Source organism: Nicotiana sylvestris, chromosome 1 (genome assembly GCF_000393655.2).
Source record: "Nicotiana sylvestris chromosome 1, ASM39365v2, whole genome shotgun sequence".
Classification (NCBI taxonomy): Eukaryota; Viridiplantae; Streptophyta; class Magnoliopsida; order Solanales; family Solanaceae; genus Nicotiana; species Nicotiana sylvestris.
Window position 1 is genome coordinate 57,681,524 of NC_091057.1, and position 23,794 is coordinate 57,705,317.

At 39.5% G+C, this 23,794-nt stretch overlaps 2 protein-coding genes across 2 annotated transcripts; both read left to right on the forward strand.

Moving 5' to 3' along the window:
* Window positions 1-21,095: 21,095 nt before the first annotated feature.
* Window positions 21,096-21,934, forward strand: LOC138870172 (uncharacterized). The gene is made up of 2 exons (XM_070147946.1): window positions 21,096-21,230; window positions 21,443-21,934. The coding sequence occupies exons 1-2, from the start codon at window positions 21,096-21,098 to the stop codon at window positions 21,932-21,934; spliced, it is 627 nt and encodes a 208-aa protein (XP_070004047.1).
* Window positions 21,935-21,973: 39 nt separating this feature from the next.
* Window positions 21,974-22,881, forward strand: LOC138870173 (uncharacterized). The gene is made up of 2 exons (XM_070147949.1): window positions 21,974-22,184; window positions 22,559-22,881. The coding sequence occupies exons 1-2, from the start codon at window positions 21,974-21,976 to the stop codon at window positions 22,879-22,881; spliced, it is 534 nt and encodes a 177-aa protein (XP_070004050.1).
* The last annotated feature ends 913 nt before the right edge of the window (window positions 22,882-23,794 follow it).

Sequence of the window (23,794 nt, forward strand, 5' to 3'; positions counted from 1 at the left end):
CAGATGCGGGTGGCTTCTGTAGAAGTGGTTATGCTTCTACGATTGAATGTCCGCAAAAGCAAAAATTCGGCACCTTAGAGGAAACCACATCTGCGAGGTTACTTCTACAGATGTGGAGCCGCTGAAGCACAAGGAGTTCCATAGGTGCGGAAATTGCCTGGGCAGAATATATGCTAGCCAAATCAGGTTTTGTCTCATTTAATCTCATTTCTCTCATTGGAGTCGGCGTTGGGGGCGATTTTGGAGTGCCATTTTTATCATCTAACATGAGGTAAGTGATTGTCACTTGTTGTAAGTTAAGTGCATGAGTTATATATGGATTTTAACATGAAAACTTGTAGAAATTAGGGGATTTTTGTATTCTGACTAGAAAATTAGACATATAATTGAGAATAAATTATATATTTAGGTAACCGAGCACGTGGGCCCGAGGGTTGACTTGTTGACTTTTTAAGCGGAATTGAGGAATGTTATGAATTGTTAAATTATAAGCATTGGAGTATATGTTTATTGGTTTTGCATGTTCTTTGATTAGTTTCGGATCGTTTGACTTTGAATTTAGGAGTTAGAGAGGTATTGGATCCGGTTATTGGAACTTCGGAGCGAGGTAAGTCTCCTTCTAACCATGTGAGGGGGAAACTATCCCTAGGTGATGTAATTATTATATGCTATTAGTTGTGGGTGCTACATACTCACGAGGTGACGAGATTCTGTATGCAGCTAAAGCTTGTTTATGTCCGGTTAGACTTAAGATCTTATCATATAATATTTGAATTACTTGAACTCAATTTGCTAGCTTAATTAATTTAATTTATAATTGAAATTGACTTGGGAATATATTAGGCCAGACTTTATTACTCTTAGTTATTTGGTAAGATAATTGATAAACAGTAAAAAGTCATGTATTTATGCTCACGTACATGTGTCATAAGCACATAACCCGTGACCTGATAAGTTTCTTCCTTTCCTGTGGATCGGGCAGAATGCCTCGGCAGTATATTGAGATGCATCTCTGGTTCGCGCCAGTCGACTCTCGGCAGTGTACACATGTGATGACCCAAAAGGTCATCCCTTAATTTACAAGTTAATTCTATGTTCCGAGGCTTTAAAATCCTCCTTTTATCTCTCGATTTGTGTGCGTGATCTGGGCATATATCCAGAATGCTTTTATGTGAAAATTTGATAAAAATGCTAATTTGGCTTTAAAAATTAAATTTAAGTTGACTTTGGTCAACAAGTAAACGGGTCCGGACCCATGATTTGACGGTCCCGTAGGGTCCATAGAAAAATATGGGACTCGGGCGTATGCTCGGAATTGAATTCCGAGGTCCCAAGCCCGAGAAATAAATTTTTGAAGAAAATTATTTAACTGAAATTTTATGAGTTTTTGGTGAATTAAATGTGTTTGATTTTGATGGTATCGAGCCCGTATTTTCTTTCCGAAGCTCGGTACAGGTCTTATATGGTATTCAAGTTGAGCATGTAAAATTTGGTAAGAAACAGAGTTAATATGATGTGGATCGGACCCTCGGTTGTTAAAATTTGAACTTAAGAGTTATGGAGATTTTTCTTTGATTTTTATGCTAAACTCGTACTTCGAGATGTTAATTTGGTGATTTGATCACACAAGTAAGTCCATATGATTTTTTTGATATAGTATGCATGTTTGGTTTTGGAGCCCCGAGGGCTCGGGTGAGTTTCGAATAGGTTTCGAGGTGTGTTGGACTTTGGATTTTCTGTTGTTTTGCTACTTCTGGTGTGCTGGTGTATTGTTCTTCGCGTTCGCGAAGGAACTCTCGTGAACGCGAAGAGTAAGTGTGTCTGAGGGAGATTTTCTTCTACGCAAACATGAGGCTCAGGTCGCGAACGCGAAGCATTGGGGGTGTTACCCTTCGCGAACGCGACCTGGCTATCGCGAACGCGAAGGCCAATTGGCAGGGAACTGGAGGAAGGTATTTTACCCTATGCGAACGCGACGTAGGTCTCACGAATGCGAAGGTCAGGGGGTTAACCCTTCGCGAAAGTGACAAGCTTCTCGCGAACGCGAAGAAGACCTGTCCAGTGAATTAAAAACAAAACCAAAAACGGGAATAAGCCATATTTTCATATCTCCTTCCCTAAAATCAGACCTTAGGCGATTTTTGAAGAAACAATCCAACACCAAATCATCGGTATGTGTTCTTAAACTCATATCCTTCATTTTTCATCAACACCCATTAGATTTCTAGGCCTAAATATTGTTTTTCCATGGAAGAATTAGGGGTTGTAGGTAGTATTAGGGCTTTTTGAATAATTGGAATTTTGACCTCGTTTTGGGGTCGGATTTCAAAACTAATTGCATATTCGGGCGCGTGGGTGATCGGATTTTGGTCTGAACCTCAAGTTTTGACCAAGTAGGCCTAGGGTCTATTTTTCACTTTTTGGAAAAAATAATAAAAAACCTATAATTAAGCATTGGGTATGAATTCTTTAGAATTTATTGATGTTGTTAAATTAATTTGGTCTAGATACAAGTAAATTGGAAGCGAATTCTAAAGGAAAAGCTTGTGGTGACGAGTATCTATACGTCGTTGTCAAGCATGCCCGTGAGTCTTAAATCGTAATCGTTGTGTTTCTTAATATGTGCTACAAATGCCTAAATTGTTGATTCTCCGTATTGGGCAAAAATTATGATTATCTTCGTGGTATTTGTTTATTGTTGAGCATTGGCTCCAGTTGAGGTTCCATTGTGAAGTTAATTGTTGGTACAAGTTTGGTTATAGCTGATTCCCTTGCCGGGATGTATTTAATTCGTACTGTTGGTTCCCTTTCCGGGATGTGTTTATTCTTGTTGTTGATTCCTTTACCGGGATATTGTTGTTTCCTTACCGGGATTCTTTTGTGATTGGTGTTGATTTGTATATTAGGATCGGGTTTCACACCGCAATAATATTATATGGGATTGGGTTGCACGCCACAACAAGAAGTAATAAGGGAGGACAGGAAGGGTCGGATTGCACGCCGCAACGGTGATATATGATTTGGATCGGGTTGAACGCCGCAACAGTATTCTATGATTTGGACCGGGTTGCACGCCGCAACAATGTTATATGATTTGGATCGGGTTGCGCGCCGCAACAATAAAGAATAAAAGTGGACATTGATTCATTACTGTTTTTCCTTATTCTTACTGATGCGAAATTTAAGGTGTTCTTTATGCTTTTCTCCTGAGATTCTGTTGATACTTGATATTCCCCGCAGGATGTTCCCCTTCCCATCTTTAACTGCTAGTTCCCGTTATTATTACCTATCGTATATGCTTTAACTGCACAAGTTTATTTGGTAGTCTTGTCCTAGCTTCGTCACTACTTCGCCGAGGTTAGACTCGACACTTACCAGCACATGGGGTCGGTTGTGCTGATACTACACTCTGCAATGTGTGCAGATCTTGGTAACGGAGCTTTTGGACCATAGCGAGGTTGTTGCCTTCAGTCTACTGGAGACCTGAGGTAGTTCTGCAGACGTCCGCAGGCCTTGGCGTCCCCTTCTGTCTTTTATATTCTGTTTTCATTTACTTCAGAGACAAACTTGTATCTTACTTTTCAGACCACTGTTTGTAGTATTCGTAGCTGGTTCGTGATATTGTGATGCTAGTTCTGGGTAGAGTTGTATTTTGGAGTTTTTGCACTAGTATTTTGTTAAGTTATCAGATTTCGTCTTCCGCATTTCTTTTATTATTATTATTATTCCACTATTGATTGCATGTAAAATTGAAATTTTTAAAAGGTTAAGGAAAAATGTTAATAAGATCTATAACGCTCGGATTGCCTAGCTTTCATGAGTAGGCGCCATCACGACTCCCGAGGGTGGGAAGTCCGGGTCGTGACAACACACCACTCTGGATTGGGATTACGACCTCGACATAATCGTGCGTAATACCGCTAGGAGTCTGAATATTCGTGAGATGCCCTTTTTATTGAGACCTGGAATTTATATGGTATTCCTTATCCATTTGAGAGTACATTTTATATTTATGATCCGTTGAGATTGCATATGGGATTTGAGATATTTATATCATTAAAAGAAATTTGGAGGATTATGTGAGTTACAAGTTTTACCTCATGGTTACTGTTGTGTTTCATATCTATTTATATGTAATTATTATATTATTATGTTATATTATTGGACCATTATTAAGTGTTGATATCGACCCCTCATCACTACTTCTCTGGGGTCAGGCTAGACAATTAATGGGTACTCATTGATTTACGTACTCATGATGCAGTTTTGCACTAAATGTATTGGATCCGACATGTTTTTTTGGTGGTCATCTTGGTACGTAGGTGCAACTGCTGAGGGTACTTCATGGTGATTTGCATTCTATGCTACGTCTCGTAGTTCATAGAGTCTCCATCATATTTACTTATTTTATCCTATCTATTTTGCATTCCAGATAGATGTTGTATTATTATTGTACTCCTTAGTAGATGCTCATGCACTTGTGACACCGGGTTTTGGGATGTTCTAAAATTTGTTTGTGGTTTTGCTTAGAATTGGCACACTTTTATTATTATTTCTACTTAAATTGTAAGTTTCCATTATTCTGATGCGATAAATTCTCTATATGATAAAAATTCACGATTTTGAAAATAATAAAAGGAATAATTATGTTGGTAGTTCACTGTTGGCTTGCCGAACGGCGACGTTGGACGCTATCACGATCTATAGTGGGAATTGGGTCGTGACAAAGATAGTGTGACGCTCTGTAACTTCTGAAAACTATATATTTCCTTTTCTTACTTAATTATATTTAATATCAAGTTGACATTTCTCTAATCTATAAAATATCAATTCACTTGAAAGAATGCAGTGCTATTGTTCAACCAGAGCATAACAGAGTAATGACCCGATAGGTCATTTTGAGTAATAGCCCTTTTATTTGTGTTCTAAGACCTCTCAAAGATTCCTTATATGTTATATGACTTGCATGCATGATCCGTGTTATTTTTCGAAAAGTTTTTACGTGAATTTTTAATGAAAATGTGATTTTTTGGCTTTAAAAACAACTTGAGTTGACCACGGTCAACTTTCTTGGTAAACGATCTTGGATCGGTATTTTAATGATTTAGGTAGGTTCCTCTGACGTTTGGACTTGTACGCACATTTGGTTTGGGTCCGGGGTGACCCGAGCGTGTTTCGTCAAATTATGTGAAATATTGTGAAAAATGCGTTTTCAAGTTGAAATCTTGAATTTTGATGATCAACTCTTGTTATTTGATCATTTTTGATGATTTGAGTTAGCCATCGATTTTATATGATGTTATTACACTTGTGTTTATGTTAGGTTTGGAGCCTGAGGAGCTCGGGTGAGTTGGTTTCGAACCAATTTTGGACTTGTAAGATTGCTGGATTTTCTTTGTTGGTGTTGTAGTCCTTCGCAATTGCGAAGGGGAAAAGTTGGGGCTAGAGGCTGGTTACTCTTCACGAACACGAGAGGTAGGTCATGAACGCAAAGTATTCGGTGATTACCCCTCACGAACATGTCAGACCATTCACGAACGCGTAGCTTTGGGATGAACGGGAAGGCTAGTGGTGTCCTTCATTGCAAACGCGACCCACTAGTCATACACGCGTAGGCTTAGCTGGGAATAAGCCTTCGCAAACACGATGGGGACTTCACCAATGCAAAGGACAAAGGTCCTGTGTGATTCGCAAATGCGGTACGTGCTTGGCGAATGCGAAGAAAATGTGACACCCAGTTAAATAAATACTCTAAGTCGGGATTTTGCCAATCTACACCATTTTTGAAACCTAGAGCTCGTACTAGAGAGGATTTTGAAGAGATGTTTCATCCCTATTTCATTGGTTAGTTCTTTTTAACTAGTTTTGATGTATTTTCATAATCACCCATTGATTTTAACCTTAAATATATGAATTTTATGGTAGAAATTAGGGGTTTTGGATAGAATTTAGAGATTTTGTCAAAATGAGATTAGACCTCAAATTGAAATCGGATTTCAAAACAAATCGCATAACCGGGATCGGGGTGAATGGATAATCGAGTTTTGGTCCGAATCTTAGAATTTGATCAAGCGAGCCCGATGTTGACGTTTCTTGACCTTTTCCAATTTCATCAGATATTGATTTTTTCATTCCTGGATAATTTCTAAAGCTTATTTTGAATTGCTATTTGGCTATATTTGGTTATTTTAAAGGCTTGATCGAAAGGAAAAGCTCTGATTGATTGTTGATTTGGTTGTTGAAAGAGGTAAGTGTCATGTCTAACATTGATTTGAGGGAATTAGGACTTGTTAGTCTATTTGTTACGTGAATTATGTGTGGGAATGACGTACATGCAAGGTGACGAGTGTATATGCGCTGTCATGGGTTAAAGCATGCGTGTTAGGGTATTTACCATCACGTCATTATTTATTCCATGTTATATTTCGTTACATGTTTTATCTGTCATTTAGTTGTTACTTGTTTTTATTTATTCATTCCTCACTCAATACCTGCTTATCTTCTATATGTTCCTACTTGTATTAATTGTATATCTTTATTGTCTCATGTTTTTACTTGTTTTATTGTCTTTACATTATTTGTTGCACTTCCTTATGCCATTCCGATTATGTGAGTCCTTTATCTATTCTTGAAATGTTGATTTGTCAAGGTTTGTGAATATGAGCTATTGGTTATTCTTTGTTTGTACTGATAGTTCCTTGAAGTTCTATCGCTTTATTTACTTTGTGCTGAGATTACAGAATTGGGTTGTGTTAAGTTGTTCTTGTTAATGAGTTGATATTGGAAACGGTTTGCGCGATACAACAATATTGAAATGAATTGATTATGGGAACGAGAATGGGTTGCAAGCCACTACAGATATAATTGATAGGATCAGGTTGTGCGCCGCTACGGAGTATGACGTGTTATAACTGTTGGCAGTTGTAGTGCTTTACTTCTGTACTATGATATGAAGGGGTCCCATACTTATGAGTTTACTATTTGTGCTTGTATTGTGGTTTTCGTAGTTGCAAGAATATTTTTTTCAAGAAAAGGTTCTCTCCTTCAATATCATTATTGGGTCGACCAAAATTGACAAAAAAGGAGTTTTTTATCTTATGATTCATCAAAATCGTTTGCGCAGTTCAGTGATCTTCATTTCTATTTTTCTGTTATTAGTATTATTCGTTCAGGTTTATAGCGAGTGTCCTGTCATAGCCTCGTCACTACTTCGTCGAGGTTAGGATCAATACTTACAGAGTACATAGGGTTGATTGTACTCATAATACACTACTACACTTCTTGTACATATCCTAGTGTTGGTCTTGGTGGTGCATAGAGGAGTTCGCTCGGAAGTAACTTGCCCAGGAGACTTGAGGTAGAGCTGATGGAGTTTGTAGTCCTTGAAAGCCCCTTCTACCTTATTTTTATTATTTATTTTGTTTCAAACAAATGTATTTCATTCAGAACATATTTGTAGTATTCTAGTTGCTCATGTACTTGTGACTCCGAATTTTGGGATTAGTATAGACTGCATTTTTGTACGGATATATCATATGTATTTTAGATTTTATCAATCGTTAGTTGTTATTACTCTGTTTTAAATTTTTTTAAAACATTAATTCTATGGTTGACATTGGCTTTCCTAGCAAGTGGATGTTAGGCGCCATCATGGCCCCGTGGTTAGGATTCTGGGTTGTGACAAGTTGGTCTTAGAGCAATAGGTTGCCTAGGTCTCACGAGTCATGAGCAAGCTTAATAGAGTGTGGAGGATCAGTACGGAGACATATGTACTTATCTTCTAGAGGATACAATGTTGATACCCAATTTTTCCCTATAAACGTTAAAATGCATATTTATCTTCAAAATCATACATTAGCAATCTATCCAAAGGCGTCATAGTCTAAAAGGCATCATCCTCATAGCCGGAAGACACCATGCCATGGCCTGAGGATCTCTCAAATTTGCATATCATTATTCAAAGGCGTCATGGTTCGGAGGCACCATCTTCATGGCCCGAGAACATCATTTCATTGCCCGTGAATCCCTCACTAAACAATTCATGGCCCAGGACATCATGGTCTGAGGACGTCATCCTTAACCGTCTGAAGACAACTTTCATGGTCCAAAGGAAATCTGCATCATGTTTAAATTTTCGCACAAGTACATGTAAAATCTCTTTACTTGCAGGTGGCAAGTAAGCAACCGCTATCCTAGAGAGAGCAGCCTCGCTCCAGTTCCTTCAACTATCTCAAACTTGACCATTCATCATTACCAACTATCCCTAAATCTCATATACATTCTTGTATCGCCTTCATCGGTGTATTCCGCCGATGGATCCAGAACTACACATGGTCTGATTCCTGTGAAACCAGGGATATGTAGGCAACCCAAAGACCAGAGTCCGACCTATATCTTTCAAAACATCTCATTCGATCAAAATTGGGCATTATTTCTTTACCCGAAAATTCTTTCATCCTTTCCGGGTAAAGAGGGGCAGCTGTTGATACCCAATTTTTCCCTATAAAAGTTAAAATGCATATATATCTTCAAAATCATACATTAGTATCCATTGGTATTTTTTTCATAATTTTTACATTTTTTAAATTAATTTATCTCAGTATTTTATCCATACAAATAATTACAAATTGCATCATAAATGTTTTAAAACATTTCATGATTTAATATTACTATTTACGGTCCTACTGAGTCTAAATCATTTCATAAATAGCCAAATTGGCACCTTTTGGCTATAATTACAATAACTTTGCAATTATAGCCCACACATACATCACTGCATTATTTTACCAGAAATTGGTCCATTATATTTTTAAAATATTGAATCATTATTCTAAAGCACCTTTATGCAAGAATTTGTTTTATTGATTAATTATTTTATAAAATATTTTTTTATTCAAATACTTGGGTATTTAACAAATTGCCTTTTTATTCCTTTATTTTTTTGGACCTAGCCTATTAAATCAGCCCAATTTCAACCCCCCCCCCCAATTCCCAATTCAATTAAACCAAGCCCAAAAATCACCCATCCCAAACTTAGAGACACCTACCCGACCCAAAACCCCATCAAATCGTGGTCATTGATCCTTTAGATCAACGGTCCATATTAAGACTTTCCTTTTTTTATTCATAATGACCCCTAACCCTAAATCATTTCCTCCATACAGATGCCCCTGAAACCATCTCCTCTTTGGTTCTCTTTGAGACCAAGCCCTAACCCTAATTGTAGCCACCCAAAATCAGTTCTAGTATCTTTGATTCCTACTCGATCTATGGATTTCCATGGCTGTACGAGGCCTCTACTTGTCTCCTATTTCCCGTGGTTGCTCAATTGTATGGTTTTTTGGAAGGGCCTCGAAAAGATCTGCTTCAGATCTCGTTTTAAACTCATCAAGAGTTTGTCTATGGTCTGTGAGTGATTTCGATCAAAGTTTCACAGCTCAAATCTTTGATTCAAAGGCCAGATTCTCTTTACTCTTTATCTTTTCTTCAAAACTTAGCATTTGGACTTGAATCTGTCCAGATCCTTGTAGATCTGGAGCGATTTTAGTTCGTCATTGCTTTTTCCTTAAGGCTCCTTTATTTCTTTACTAATTAATCGATTTTTGAGCATTTTGTTAATTAGGGTTTGTTTTTCTTGTTGTTTGTTGGTCGAACCTCTTGGTATCTGAAGTATTTTCAAACTTCCATGGCTATTCTTTTTAGGTTTTTTTACTTCTGTACTACTAACCGATTATTTAACACTACGCTACTTCAGGTTTGAATTTCTATGATTTTTGTTGTTCGAATCTCTGTATGTTGACGTGCTATCAAGTTTTTCGTGGCTGTTTTCCTTCTTTAAGTGTTTTCAAAATAGGGTTTTTTGAATTATTTTCCGTCTAATTTCTCTATGTTCCTAAAAGTTTTACTCAACCTATTTTGTTTGTGGGAATTGATATGTTGTTTCCAGAATTGTGGAGTGATTGCTCTGTTAAAAAAATTCGTGTGCATGATTCTTTATTATTTCCGTGTTTATGAACTTAATTAGTCGTTCTTGCCCTATTTGATTGTTGTATATTTACTAATTCTTTACATGATTCTTTCCTTAATTAAACCCTTGATTATTTTATTATGAAGTTCTTTATTTGGTTTGATTTGAACTCCTTTCCTTAATAAGGCCTCTGATTCTTTACTTCTTTACTCAGTCTGATTTGAACCTCTTGCCTTAACTGGTTCTGGTCATTACCGTTGCCTAATTACCCTTAATTAAGGGGAAGAATATGTTGAACCTCTTTGTGTGATTGATCTTGAGATCCCTTAAGTGCTGATTATTGATTACTTTACCTTATTTGCTCTACTCTTGAACTACTATATAAACTCTCTTATTTAACTTCTTAAAAACACTAACATTAGTTCATCACTACTCTTACACTCTAAAAGCTCTTTGTTCATTTTGCTACTTGTGATCTTCATTAGTCTTGGCGGCTGTAAGCCAAGGCTGAAAATTGCACAACACCTTTCTTACATCTTGTGTTCTCTTTCCCTAACTGGTATGCCTCTAATTAAATTTTAGAACCTAAACCCTATGTATTTCATTAATGCCTTAGTCCATCAGTCATGAGTTTATTCCTACTTCTGTTTACTGTCTATCTAGCTTGCCTAATACACCTTGTTCAATATGTGATTAGCATGTCTTAACTTACTTGCTTGTCTACTATTTATCTAACATGCCTAATACTGCCTGGTTCCACATGTGATTAGCATGTCCAAATTATGTTGGCATGTCTATTGTTTATCTAGCATGTTTAAATCTTGTTTTGTTCAACATTCCTACATTATGTCTACTTGTTGATATTTGCCTAGCCTGTCCATTTAAATTCTTTCCCATTCTGTTTTGCTCATACTAAGTCATCTAGTCCCTCAGGTAACTCTAGTTGTGTGTTGGTTCTATCCAGTGTTCATGTGTTTTTAATGTGGCTTTACTGTGATCCTTGCTCTATGTCTCAATGACCTACCTTATAGCTGACCTATTAGTTCTGCAGAACCCCTTGAGAATTCTATGCACCCTGTTGTTTATGTGCTTTACTATACACTAAGGTGTATTCTATGTGTCCCCAGCCCCTCTCTCCTTGTGTAGAACTTGCTTGCCAAGTGTTTCTGAATATGGTTGTTCTGTGATATGTGAGTTTCATACTTTTCTCAAGTTGTTTTACCTCCAAATTAGTACCGGTTTTCAGAAAATCTATTCACCTCTAAGAATCCTCTCTATACTATTTACCAAAACTGTTTCAAATCATGTCAAGCATTCTCACTTATTCTTAGGTTATTAAGTCATGCCCCTCTGGTATGTGTACTGCTTAGAGGTCCCTGAGATCTCTCTCAACTCTGGCATATCAGGTATGGCTCTTCCACACTGCACATAATCAGTCTTTATTTGAGAAAGTTTGGATGTGAGCACTGCACGGGATCCTTGAGGTCCTTAGGGAACTCTGACACACCTGGACACAAATGTGGCAATGAATCTTGGGCCTTTAAGACTAGTGAAGGCCTGGTACACCATGATTTGCTTTGGGCCTGCTTCAGGCTCCCTATAGCTTAATTTATATTCTATCTATGTAAATTTTATTCAATCATTGGTCTGTAATAATTAATTATAAACAGTTATTGGGGTGACTAGTGAAAAAGGAGGGTAGTTATATGGTACTGTGGGTAAAGCTGGGTAGATAACATGCATATAGGGTTAATTTTGGTTCGAATGTGTTTGTTAGATAATATGCCTATAGGGTTTGCTTTGGTTGAAATATATTTGTTAGATAACATGCCTATATGGTTTGCTTTGGTTGAAATAAGTTCTGCCTACTTTGCTTTACATGATTAGACACCATGCCAATAAGGACTAAAATAACTAAGGTTCAACTTACATTACAGCATATATTCAAAGCCGTCTCTTTAGAAATCACGCATGAAGGTTTAATTGGTTGTCACACTTGCTTAGTCAGTATGCGTGTCTAATAAGAACTAATAGCAGTTTCACTCATTAAAGATAGAACTCATGTCAATAGAGTAATTATCATATTCAAACTAAAACTTCATACAGTGTCTTGTTAAACATCACATGAAAGCATGCCTATAGGATAAAGAACTTCAAACTGTTTTCCAAAATTGCGACTGTATATACACACTTAGGAAAGCCTTAGGACGTTAAATAATTGTGAAACCAGTTCTGTTTATTTGTAAAATTATCCGGGCTTAATAGGCTACAAAACCAGTAGGCAAACTGGTTAGGACCCTGCCACTTCCCTTAAAACAAACGTTGCATATTCTTTTTTTGATGTTCATCTAGATATCATGTTCCTAGGTTTTCTGAACTTATTTATAATCACTTGTTTGAGACGTGTTGCTTATCTGCTTATGTATATGTGGAGGTAAAGATGAGCCTTAACTGCTTTCTTCCCAATCTAATTGAACTATGTGTTCTTTGCTTGTCGTCTAGATTTTTACCTTTTAAAAACCTTAGGTTGTCTAGAACTGTCCAGATTTAAAGGTCCTAAATTCCTCCAGGACCATAAGGAAGGGACGGGTAGCAGCACACTTAGAGGTCGTTAATTAAACTCGCTTATATAAGCACTAATGGGAGGGTAATGGGTAGTAAAAGGATATGATGACCTTTGCGCTAATGCAACGTGTAGCCCCCCTCATTGAGAAGTGATTACCGGGCATTGCATGGGTATGATCCTGTAGGCTAATCAACTTAGGACTTCCTTTTCCCAATTCCCCTATGTGTTTAAATTCTATAAACTTCCTATCATTTACATATACATGTGTAAGATGTCCAAACTTCTCTTATTTTCATTATTTGAATTTCCTTGATCATATATGTATTTATAATGTAAAAATTGCCTTTATTTGCAAATGCATATTGAAACTGTTTACTTGTTAAAATGACTAATTCACATAGTTTAAGTTCGGTCGGGACCCATAGTTGTGGACCGCGAGGGGTGCCTAACACCTTCCCCTCAAGGTTATTTCGAGCCCTTACCCTAATCTCTGGTAATGCAAACTAGTTACATGAGTTAATCTCTCTAGGTGCCCAAATGCACCATAATCCGTTAGGTGGCGACTCGTCAAATACCCAATTCCCAAAAAGGAAACGAGTTGTTCCCCCCATGAATGTCGAAACCCAGATGCCCGCGAGGGAAAAAGGGGGCGCGACACCATGGAGACTCTCCTGAGGATATTTTAGGCCCTTACCGTAACGAACTTTTTTTCTTGTGAATTAGTCCAAGCATGCTCTATCCCATGTACCATTTCCCCTTATTTGAATTTAACTTCTTATTTTCAAGTATTTATGGTTTCTTTATTTTTCCTGAAACTGACTTGTCACTTTGTTTTTTTTTCGTAACTGTCTTTCAATCATTTAAATATTGCATTTATTATTTTTCTTATGTGCAAATACTTGACAACATGCTATTTATTGTTGCATAAATCATGCTCAACATCATATTCCACTCATGCGTAATCAATCTTATAGCAACGTTTGACGAGTGTTTGTGCTCTTCCTATATATCACCCTTTAAATTCAGAAAGGCGTATTTGTGGTAAAACTAGCTGATCAGCGGTACATTCGATGGCTCCGTGCCTTTCTCCCTCAAGTTGTCTTCTTGGGGGTCCTAGTCTCGACCTCTATAGCAGCCTTACTCTAATTAACTGTACATGCATCATGGTCAAACCTAGCCGGGTTAATCTATTGTCCACATAATAACCCTTTAAGACAAGCCTCGTCCAAAAGTCTATCGGGTTTTCCACAATCCCAGCGGACGTAACCATGATTGGTGTGCATTAATTTAGAGAAATAAATACCAATATGCTAATCATTACTGTATAAATAGACGAACCTGGAGGGGGAAATGGCCTAACTCTCTTTTTTTTTGTAGAAAATGAGGCATGAAGTTCCTAGATTCGGTTTGGTCGGTAGTATTCCTCCACTTTTGATAGATTGGTGGAGGGATCTTCCCTCAAGTGATCAAAATCATGTGAAGGGAGTCTTAGGGAATTTGCCATCACTATTAGATTTTCAACCAAACAAGATGCTAATCGAGGCTGCCACTCCGTCGTGGGATAAGGAAAGGGTTGTGTTCCGTTTTTGAGACATAGAAATGATTCTCCTTCTAGAAGAAATAGGGGGATTTGTTGGGTTGCCTTGGGATAGCCCTGGTCTGCTAGCACCTGAAATTCGTACCACTAGAGGGTTCCTTAAGATGATGGGGCTAAAGAAAAATGATGATTTTTAGTGCCTAAAAAACTCCTACATACCTTTTGATTCCCTTTATGAAAGATACGGTCAGAGTACCTCTTACCATATTTTTGATGATGAGTTCTCAATCACTTCTTTGGGATGGGTTCATCGCAGGGTCTTCATGTTCATTGTGTGTTTCTTGGGCATGCTGGTATTACCAATACAAAGGGATAAAATCCCTACTAGGTTGGCCATGGTGGGCAAAACTCTAATGGATGGGACAGAGGGGAAGGCATATACTATTGTCCCTATGATAATTGTGGATATGTACCGGGCCTTGGAACGCTGTCAGAAGGGGTCCAGATTCTTCGAGGGTTGCAATTTGCTGTTACAAATCTAGTTGTTAGAACATCTCCAAAGGGACCAATACTACTAAGAGGTTCACGAAGGCCGTGGAATGACCACATAGCCTTCCATCACCCTAAAAGGATGACTTACATTCCAAACATGTTCGATCAACCTAAGGATGCTGTAGGATGGGTGCAGTTTTTCAACAAGCTGACTGAAGACCAGGTTCAGTGGATGTTTGAGTGGTTCCCCACCGACGAGTTCATCATAAGATCCAGAGCACATTTGGTGCTAATTGGGTTAAGAGGGATATACCCTTATGCTCCCCTTAGAGTTATGAGATAGGCAGGTATGAGACAACTCATACCACGGGTTACTAAGATGAGCCACTTCAGAGCCGATTCCAGGGTGACGCCATCCCATATAAGAATGAAGTGCAACATATGTGGACTTTGAAGATAATTCTGGAGAAGGATACCACCAAGCCAGACCGATACCATGCGGGTAACTCATTCTTTTACTCATGGTTTGATGATAACCTATCAGGAGTCTTTGAGCCAAGGGTTGGTCTAGGAAATAGGGTCATCGATGAGTTTTCTAAAGTAGAGGTGAAGTACAACACTGCGCAAAAGAGTCCGAGAGTTTGAAGCTGAGCATATGGCACAGCATAAGGCTAACATGGAAATGATTAACAAGTGGAAAGAAATAGTTGTTAAATCGAGCGAGAGGCTGGAATATCTGGAGTATAGTTTCATGGAATTGGAATGGAAGATAAGGAAGAGGGTCACCGACTGTTAGAACGTTGAAGGAAATTAAGGAGGGCATCTGGCAAGGGCATTCCTACTACTGAACGTGCGCGAGTTGGGAGAGTTGATCGACAATAGCATCTGGTATGGAGAGGGTCCTTCTAGGACCAAGTAGATTAGATTTACTTGCTTTCCTTTCAAATGTAATAAGGCCAAGTGCCATTAGCAACACTATCTTATTTAGTTTGTTTTGGGTTGTTTACTTTTACATTAATGAAATGAGTCAATTATTAGCACTAAATTTCTTCAAATTTATTTGTTGCTAGGCCTACCTCAGGCACAATGAGGTTCTCAAATTAGGAAACGAATTTACATTCCCGCAATATGTGTTTAAATACTGCAAACATCTCAGAATCCTTACTGACTTGTTTACCTTTATAGTTTTCTTTATTCTTTATTCCCATCTCCTAAAGTTGGTTTGCTCATACTGGCATTATCAGCGTATCACACCAGATCTAGAGGCCCACCTCCTCCTCTTCCTCATCCTCTAAGCAATACAAAGAGCAAATGAAAAGCTAAAATGGACGACTTAAGCGGTATTCGAAAAGAGAATGTGGAAAATGCTGAAACTTCAGACGGTCGGAGTACCCCTGCACCAAATGATCTAGTTTTGAGGTTGGAACAAAAGATACTGGAGCTACAGGGAGAGCTTGAGTAGGTTCGCAACTTGGCAAACCTATCCCTCACCCTGAATGACCCCGACATCAATCAACAAAACACCAAGAACCCAGCACCTCCCCAAAATACACTGAACCAACATCCACAAAACCCTCCTGCACCATATCAATATGCAACCCCACCTCAAAATCTCAATCCCTTATCAATACAAACTCCGCCACAACATCACCATCAACCAATGTAGTACCCACCAACCGCCATTTATCACACCCCCCAGAACACACCACAATCCATTCCTAATCCTTAAAACTCAACCAATGACCACCACTACACCCAAGCGCCTGGCACTCACCAAAACAAACCTATATACGTAGAAATCGTACCTCACTCTATCCAATCAACTTCCTATACAATAGAATCCACTGTGAAGGACCTGCTCATCAAGAACATGGGAGAAGAACTCAAGAAGTTGACAAGTCAAAATTCAGGGCGTCGAATGAGGCAAAGGGATAGAAGATTTGAATTATGAAGACCTATGCATACATCCAAATGTAGAACTTCTAGAGGGGTACAAACATCCCAAGTTCGAGATGTTTGATGGTACAGGTGATCCCAAGGTTCATCTGAGGACCTATTGTAACAAGCTTGTCGGGGTTGTAAAGGATGAAAAGATTCGGATGAAGCTTTTCATGAAGAGTCTTATGGGAGACGCTTTGTCCTGGTACATCAGCCAAGATCCTAAGAAATGGTCCAACTAGGTGAGTATAGCATCTGATTTCATGGACCGACTAAGGTTCAACACAGAAATCACACCAGATGTTTTCTACATCCAAAACCTCAAGAAAAAACCCCACCGAAACTTTTCGCGAGTATGCTACTCGATGGAGGTCAGAAGCGGCAAAAGTCAAGCCATATTTGGATGAGGAACAGATGAACAAATTCTTCGTCAGAGCACATGATCCGCAATATTATGAAATATTTATGGTTATTGAAAACCATAAATTCTCTGATATCATCAAATTTGGGGAAAGAATCAAAGAAGGCATCAAAACGGGATGGTAACAAAATTTGAGGCATTACAGCCTCAAACAAGGAATTACAATCAGGTGGAATATTAAAGAAGAAAGACGTTGGGGCAGTAATGGTGGCTCAAGGCCCAAAATCTCCACTTACCTATCAAACAGCTCCACCCACATAGCAAACACCTCCACCCACATACCAAGAACCACCACCTACATATCAACCCCCATCTCCCAGATATTTCCAACTAGCCACTATCTATCATACCTATAATTCCCAACCATCTAATTTTCAGTCACCTCCGACTCGCCAAAATTATCCAAGACCACAACCCAATTTAGACCGCAAACCACCCATACAATACACTGCTATTGCCGAGCCCACCGACTAGCTGTATGAAAGGTTGAAAGCTTCTAGTTATGTCACCCCTGTTCCCGTTGTGGCATTAGAGAATCCATCCCAATAGGTCAACCTAAACAAAACCTGTGTATACCATTCCGGTATGAAAGGGAACACCATAAACGAGTGCCGAACATTGAAAGATAAAATCCAAGCATTGATTGACAACAAGGTTATACAGGTGAAAGAAGCTGCACCCAATATCCGCAAAAACCCTTTCCCGGATCATAGGGGTAGCGGGATACATGTGATTGAGATAGATGAAGAATGGGATCCTGAGGGGTCAATCGGGCTCATTCGAGAAGGCGATGACTTTAAACTTGCAGTCACACTTACTCACATTGTAGTGCAGACTCAGTCACTGATCGGGTTGAAATAGCTGCATCATTTGAGGTTGAGGTAGCTCCACCTGCGGCCACCCCTATTCAATTTGAAGTGGAAGTGGCTACACCTTTCGCGGTGATAGTATCGACCACACCTCCTTTCGACTCAAAAGCAATACCCTAGGATTACGTTGCTGAAGCTAGGCGAAAAGGAAAGGCAAAGATAGAGGAATATGATGCTGCGCAAGGAATGACTAGGACCGGGAGAATCTATACACCTGAACACGTGGGCGGACCAAGTGAGGATGCCAGTACCAAGCAGCCTGTCATTGAAACGGGACCAGATGACCTTTGGAGGAAAGTACAAGTAAGGGAATATTTCGTCATTGATCATTTTAACAAAACCCCGGCTTAGATATCCATCTTATCACTGTTGCAAAATTCAGAGGCACACAAGTATGCTTTGATGAAGCTGTTGAGTGAAACTTATGTGCCCAACAATATCACATGCGTAGAGATGGCAAATATGGTAGGGCAGGTGCTGGAAAGTCACAAAATAATCTTCCACGAGGATGAGCTGCCGCGTGAAAGGTTGAATAAAAATCGAGCACTGTATATCACAGTGCAATTCGAAGACAAATTCATCGCCACGGTCTTGATTGATGGGGGTTCAAGCCTCAACATTTGTCCGTTAGATACTCTGAAAAGATTGGGCAAATCTTTCCATGATATACGGGCAGGAAGCATGAATGTGAAAGCCTTTGATGGGTCTCAAAGGGCCACGATTGGGGAAATTAATCTTTGTCTACAGATAGGGCCAACTTGGTTCGACATTGAATTTCAGATGCGCGACATATCAGCCTCATACAATCTTCTGTTGGGCCGACCATGGATACATACCGCTGGGGCTCTGGCTTCCACACTACATCAAGTCGTGAAATTCGAATGGAACCATCAAGAGGTGATCATTCACGGAGATGGGAGTAACCTTATTTACACCAGTCAAACCATCCCAGTTATTAGAAATAGAAAAAGGTTAGGAGGGGAGGCCTATCATCACATCGAACGTGTCAATGCCGTTGAGAAAGACAAGTTGTGGAGTAGCAAAATAGAAAGCATACTGACATGGTCTGGGTATGAACCCGGCAAAGGGCTTAGGAACAATCTTCATGGTATTATCAAATCGATACAACTAAAATGTCATGGAACTACTTTCGGGCTCGGATACCAGTATACATGGCAAGAGTATGATGATTGGTCGCCTCCATGGCGTGGACCTTATTACCCTCTCAAGCAACCAGTACCACATATGGGTCAAACGTTTCACCAAGCTGATACAATATGGGGAACTGCAGAAGAAGAATCATTAGCTGAGCTGAGGAATCTATTCTTGGATGATAAAGACATGACTGCAGTGCAATAATTGAGGAGGAGGAGGAAGAAGGCCTCACTATTCAGACTGTGGAGAAGGGAGTTGTTCTCAGGAACTAGACTTCCACACCGTCACGGGCCCGCCAAGTCCCTAGGTAGCTTGGCAGATTTTATTTCTATAGCCATTATAGGCATCTAAGATTTTCAATAATTTTGTTTTAAAGACTAACTTGTTTCAAAATAAATGCTCGATTCATCGAGCCGTACATGTTCAGATATTTTTCAATTTCAATCAAACGCATTGCTCTTTATTATTCATTATTATCTTCCACATTTTTTCTTTTTATAGTGTTATTATTACTTTTCCTGATAAACCCATGAGTATGACATGTAATGAGGCAAGGCAATATGAGGATAGTGATTCAGATAAAAATGATGAGATACCTGAGGAAGTTGTCAGGGAGGTTGAAATCTTTGAAAATAAGCCTATGTCCAACCTGGACGAAACCGAGGCAGTAAATTTGGGGGAGGACGAGATCATCAAGGAGACTCGCATCAGCATTCACTTATCGCCGACAAAGAAAGAAGAGTACATTCATTTTTTAAAGGAATATTAGGACATCATCGCATGGTCATACGATGAGATGACCGGTTTGAGCATGTCCATAATGGCTCACAAGCTGCCTACCAATCCCATGTCTCCGCCGGTGAAGTAGAAACTAAGACAATTCAAACCAGATATGAGCATGAAAATCAAGGAGGAAGTTACTAAGCAGATCAAAGCCAAATTTCTCAGGGTGGTTGAGTACCCAACCTGGTTAGCCAAATTGTGCCAGTTCCGAAGAAGGATGGAAAAGTTAGAGTATGTGTTGACTATCGAGATTTAAACAGAGCAAGTCCCAAGGACGACTTTCCAGTGCCAAACATACACATCCTTATCGACAATTGAACCAAGCATGAACTCCAATACTTTGTAGATTGCTTCACATGTTATCACCAGATCTGGATGGATGAAGAAGACGCAGAGAACCCCGCTTTTATTACACCATGGGGAGTATACTGTTACAAAATGATGTCATTTGGTCTAAAAAATGTTGGGGCTACTTACATGATGGCCATGACAACCATCTTCTATGATATTATACACAAAGAAATAGAGGTGTATGTGGACGACGTCATTATCAAATCTAAGAGGGCCACAGATCACATAACAAACTTGAGAAAGTTCTTTGATAGGTTAAGGAGGTACAACCTGAAGCTGAACCCAGCAAAGTGTGCATTCGGGGTTCCCGCAGGAAAGCTACAGGGATTCATTATCAGTCACCGAGGGATTGAGCTGGACCCGTCTAAAGTTAAGACCATTCAGGAGTTACCGCCGCCTAAGAGCAAAAAAGATGTAATGAGCTTCCTAGGACGTCTAAAATATATCAGTTGCTTCATAGCACAGTCCACAGTCATATGTGAATCCATATTCAAGTTGCTGAAGAACGATACCGAAACAAGCTGGACCAAGGATTGTCAAAAGGCTTTTGACAAAATCAAGGAGTACTTGTCCATACCATCGGTCTTGGTCCCACTAGAGCCGGCACATCTTTTGCTACTCTATCTATCTGTATTGGATGGAGCCTTCAGATGTGTTCTAGGACAACATGATGAGACAAGGAGAAAGGAGCAAGAAATTACTACCTAAGTAAGAAATTTACACCTTACAAAGCACGGTATTCTCTGCTAGAACGCACTTGTTGTGCTCTAACCTGGACGGCCCAGAAGCTGAGGCATTACTTCTGTGCCTATACCACATACCTCATATCCAGGATGGACCCTTTTTAAAGTATATATTTCAGAAACCCATGCCAACTAGGAAACTAGCCAAGTGGTAGATACTGTTGAGTGAGTGAGTTAGATATCATCTATGTAACTCAAAAGGCGGTCAAAGGACAATCATTGGTAGATTATCTTGCTGAAAAGCCAGTGGGAGGAGAATACGAACCCATGAAAATGTATTTTCCTGACGAAGAGGTGTCATTCATAAGAGATGACATTGCGAAGCATACAACGGTTGGAGGATGTTCTTTGACAAAGCTGCAAAATTCAAAAGAGTGCGCATTGAAGCAGTTTTGGTATCAGAAACAGGTCAACATTATCCGGTATCTGCTAAACTCAGATTTCTCTTCACCAACAACATGGCAGAATATGAAGCCTACAAACTAGGACTCAACATGGCAATCGACATGAATATTCAAGAGCTGTTGGTAATCGGTGATTCAGATTTGCTTGTGCACCAGGTACAAGGAGAGTGGGCCACCAAGAATTCCATGATATTTCCATATCTACACCATGTATAGGAATTGAGAAAGAGGCTCATGCAGGTAGAGTTCCGGCATGTGCCTAGAATTCAGAATGAATTTGCCGATGCATTGGCCACTTTGTCATCCATGATACAACATCCAGATAAGAATTTTGTTGATCTTATCCTAGTGAGAATTCATAATCTGCCGGCATATTGTGCCCATGTTGAAGATGAAATAGATGGAAAACCTTGGTTCCATGACTTCAAGGAGTATTTGGCGAAAGGAGAATATCCGAAGCATGCAAACCACACTCAGAAACGCATGATCCGAAGATTGTCCAATTATTTCTTCCACAGCGGAGGAAACTTGTACAAAAGAACTCCTAACTTGGAATTGATAAGATGTGTCGACACAAAAGAAACTTCTAAACTACTTGAGGATATACATGTTGGGACCTGCGGCCCCCATATGAATGGTTTTGTCTTGGCCAAGAAGATACTTAGGGTCGGTTACTTTTGGATGACCATGGAGATAGATTGCGTCTAGTATGTCCGCAAATGCTACCACTGCCAAGTGCATGCCGATATGATAAAAGTGCCGCCAAATGAGCTCAATGCAATAAGCTCACCTTGGCCATTCGATGCTTGGGGAATGGATGCCATCGGTCCTATCGAACCCATAGCCTCAAACGGGCACAAGCTTATTATGGTAGCCATTGATTACTTCACAAAATGGGTAGAGGCTGCATCTTACAAAGTTGTAACCAAGAAAGTCATTGCAGACTTCGTCAAAGATCGTATTGTTTGTCAATCAAAGTTCCGGAGTCCATTATTACTGATAATGCGGCCAATATAAATAGTGATCCGATGAAAGCCATGTGTGGAACTTTCAAAATCAAGCACAAGAATTTCACTGCCTATAGACCTCAGATGAATAGAGCCGTAGAAACCGCCAACAAAAATATCAAGAAGATACTAAGGAAGGTGGTAGAAAACCACAAGCAATGGCACGAGAAGCTACCCTTTGCTTTGTTGGGATATCGCACTACAGTTCGCATATCAACCGGGGAAACCCCCTACATGTTGGTTTATGGTATCGAAGCTCTCATCCCAGCCGAGGTAGAGATTCCTTCTTTAAGGATCATATAGGGAACCGAACTCAATGATGCAGAATGGAAAGGGAGCCATGAACAATTGGCCCTTATAGATGGGAAAAGAATGAATGCAGTATGTCACGGTCAGCTTAATCAGAACAGAATGTCCAGATCTTTCAACAAACGGGTAGAACCAAGGCAATTTGCACCAGGACAGTTGGTGCTGAAGAAGATCTTCCCACATCAACATGAAGCCAAAGGAAAATTCTTTCCCAACTGGCAACGTCCTTATATGGTTCACAGGGTGCTAACTGGAGGAGCACTTATACTTGCAGAAACGGATGGAGAAGTCTGGTCAAAACCAATTAATTCAGACGCAGTCAAGAGATACTATGTTTAGACTACTTACATTTCTTGATTTGGTGTAATTGAACTACGCTTGACATGATTCTCATTTAAGAGGGGATACGTAGGCAGCCATGTGGGTTTGGTCATATCATAATAAAATTTCCATCCCCCCCCCCCAAGATTAGAAACTGGGGCAGAATTTTGAGGAGGACCCTCAAAATTCCGGAGCAAGTCTAGCCGATGCCAACATATGCTTGAAAGTCAAAAATGGGTTATGAAAATGGGGCAGAATTTGAGAAGGATTCTCAAAATTCCGAAGAAGGTTCAACAAGGCTCGTTACCCGCAAATGGCCAAGGGATCATCTACTAAATTAGGGAAGAATTTTGAGGAGGACCCTCAAAATTCTAACATGAGAAAGCTGCAATGTCTTTGAAATATGTTACAGTCACTAGTTCATCTAAAACTACTTGATATTTCAATATGTTTCTAAAATAACTCTATTTTTATCAATAATTGCATATTTTTGAAAACTTTATTTTCGTAACAGTCATGTGTTACCCAGGGAAACTCAAACAAGGCCTTCAAAACGGAGCATAGCAAGGCCAACAGACAAAGACGCGAACCAACCTCCCCATACGAGACTTACAATTTTTCTTTGAGCGCAGGCACATTTGATGTAATGGTAACATTCGCAAATATATATATGTCACAAAATTACTATCAATTAGGCCACCAGACACCGAACATATCCCTAGTTAAGAAACATTGTACCCTTATTTGCTATTTGTTATTTGCATAGGACTAAGCCCTATCCCGCGTCCTGCGTGAAGCTAATCCCTGCCTCCATATATGCATGAGGCTAATCCCTGCCTCCATATCTGCATAAGTCTAATCCCTCCCTCCATATTCGCATCATGCTAATCCCTGCCTCCATCCTGCATGAGACTAATCCCTGCCTCCATAT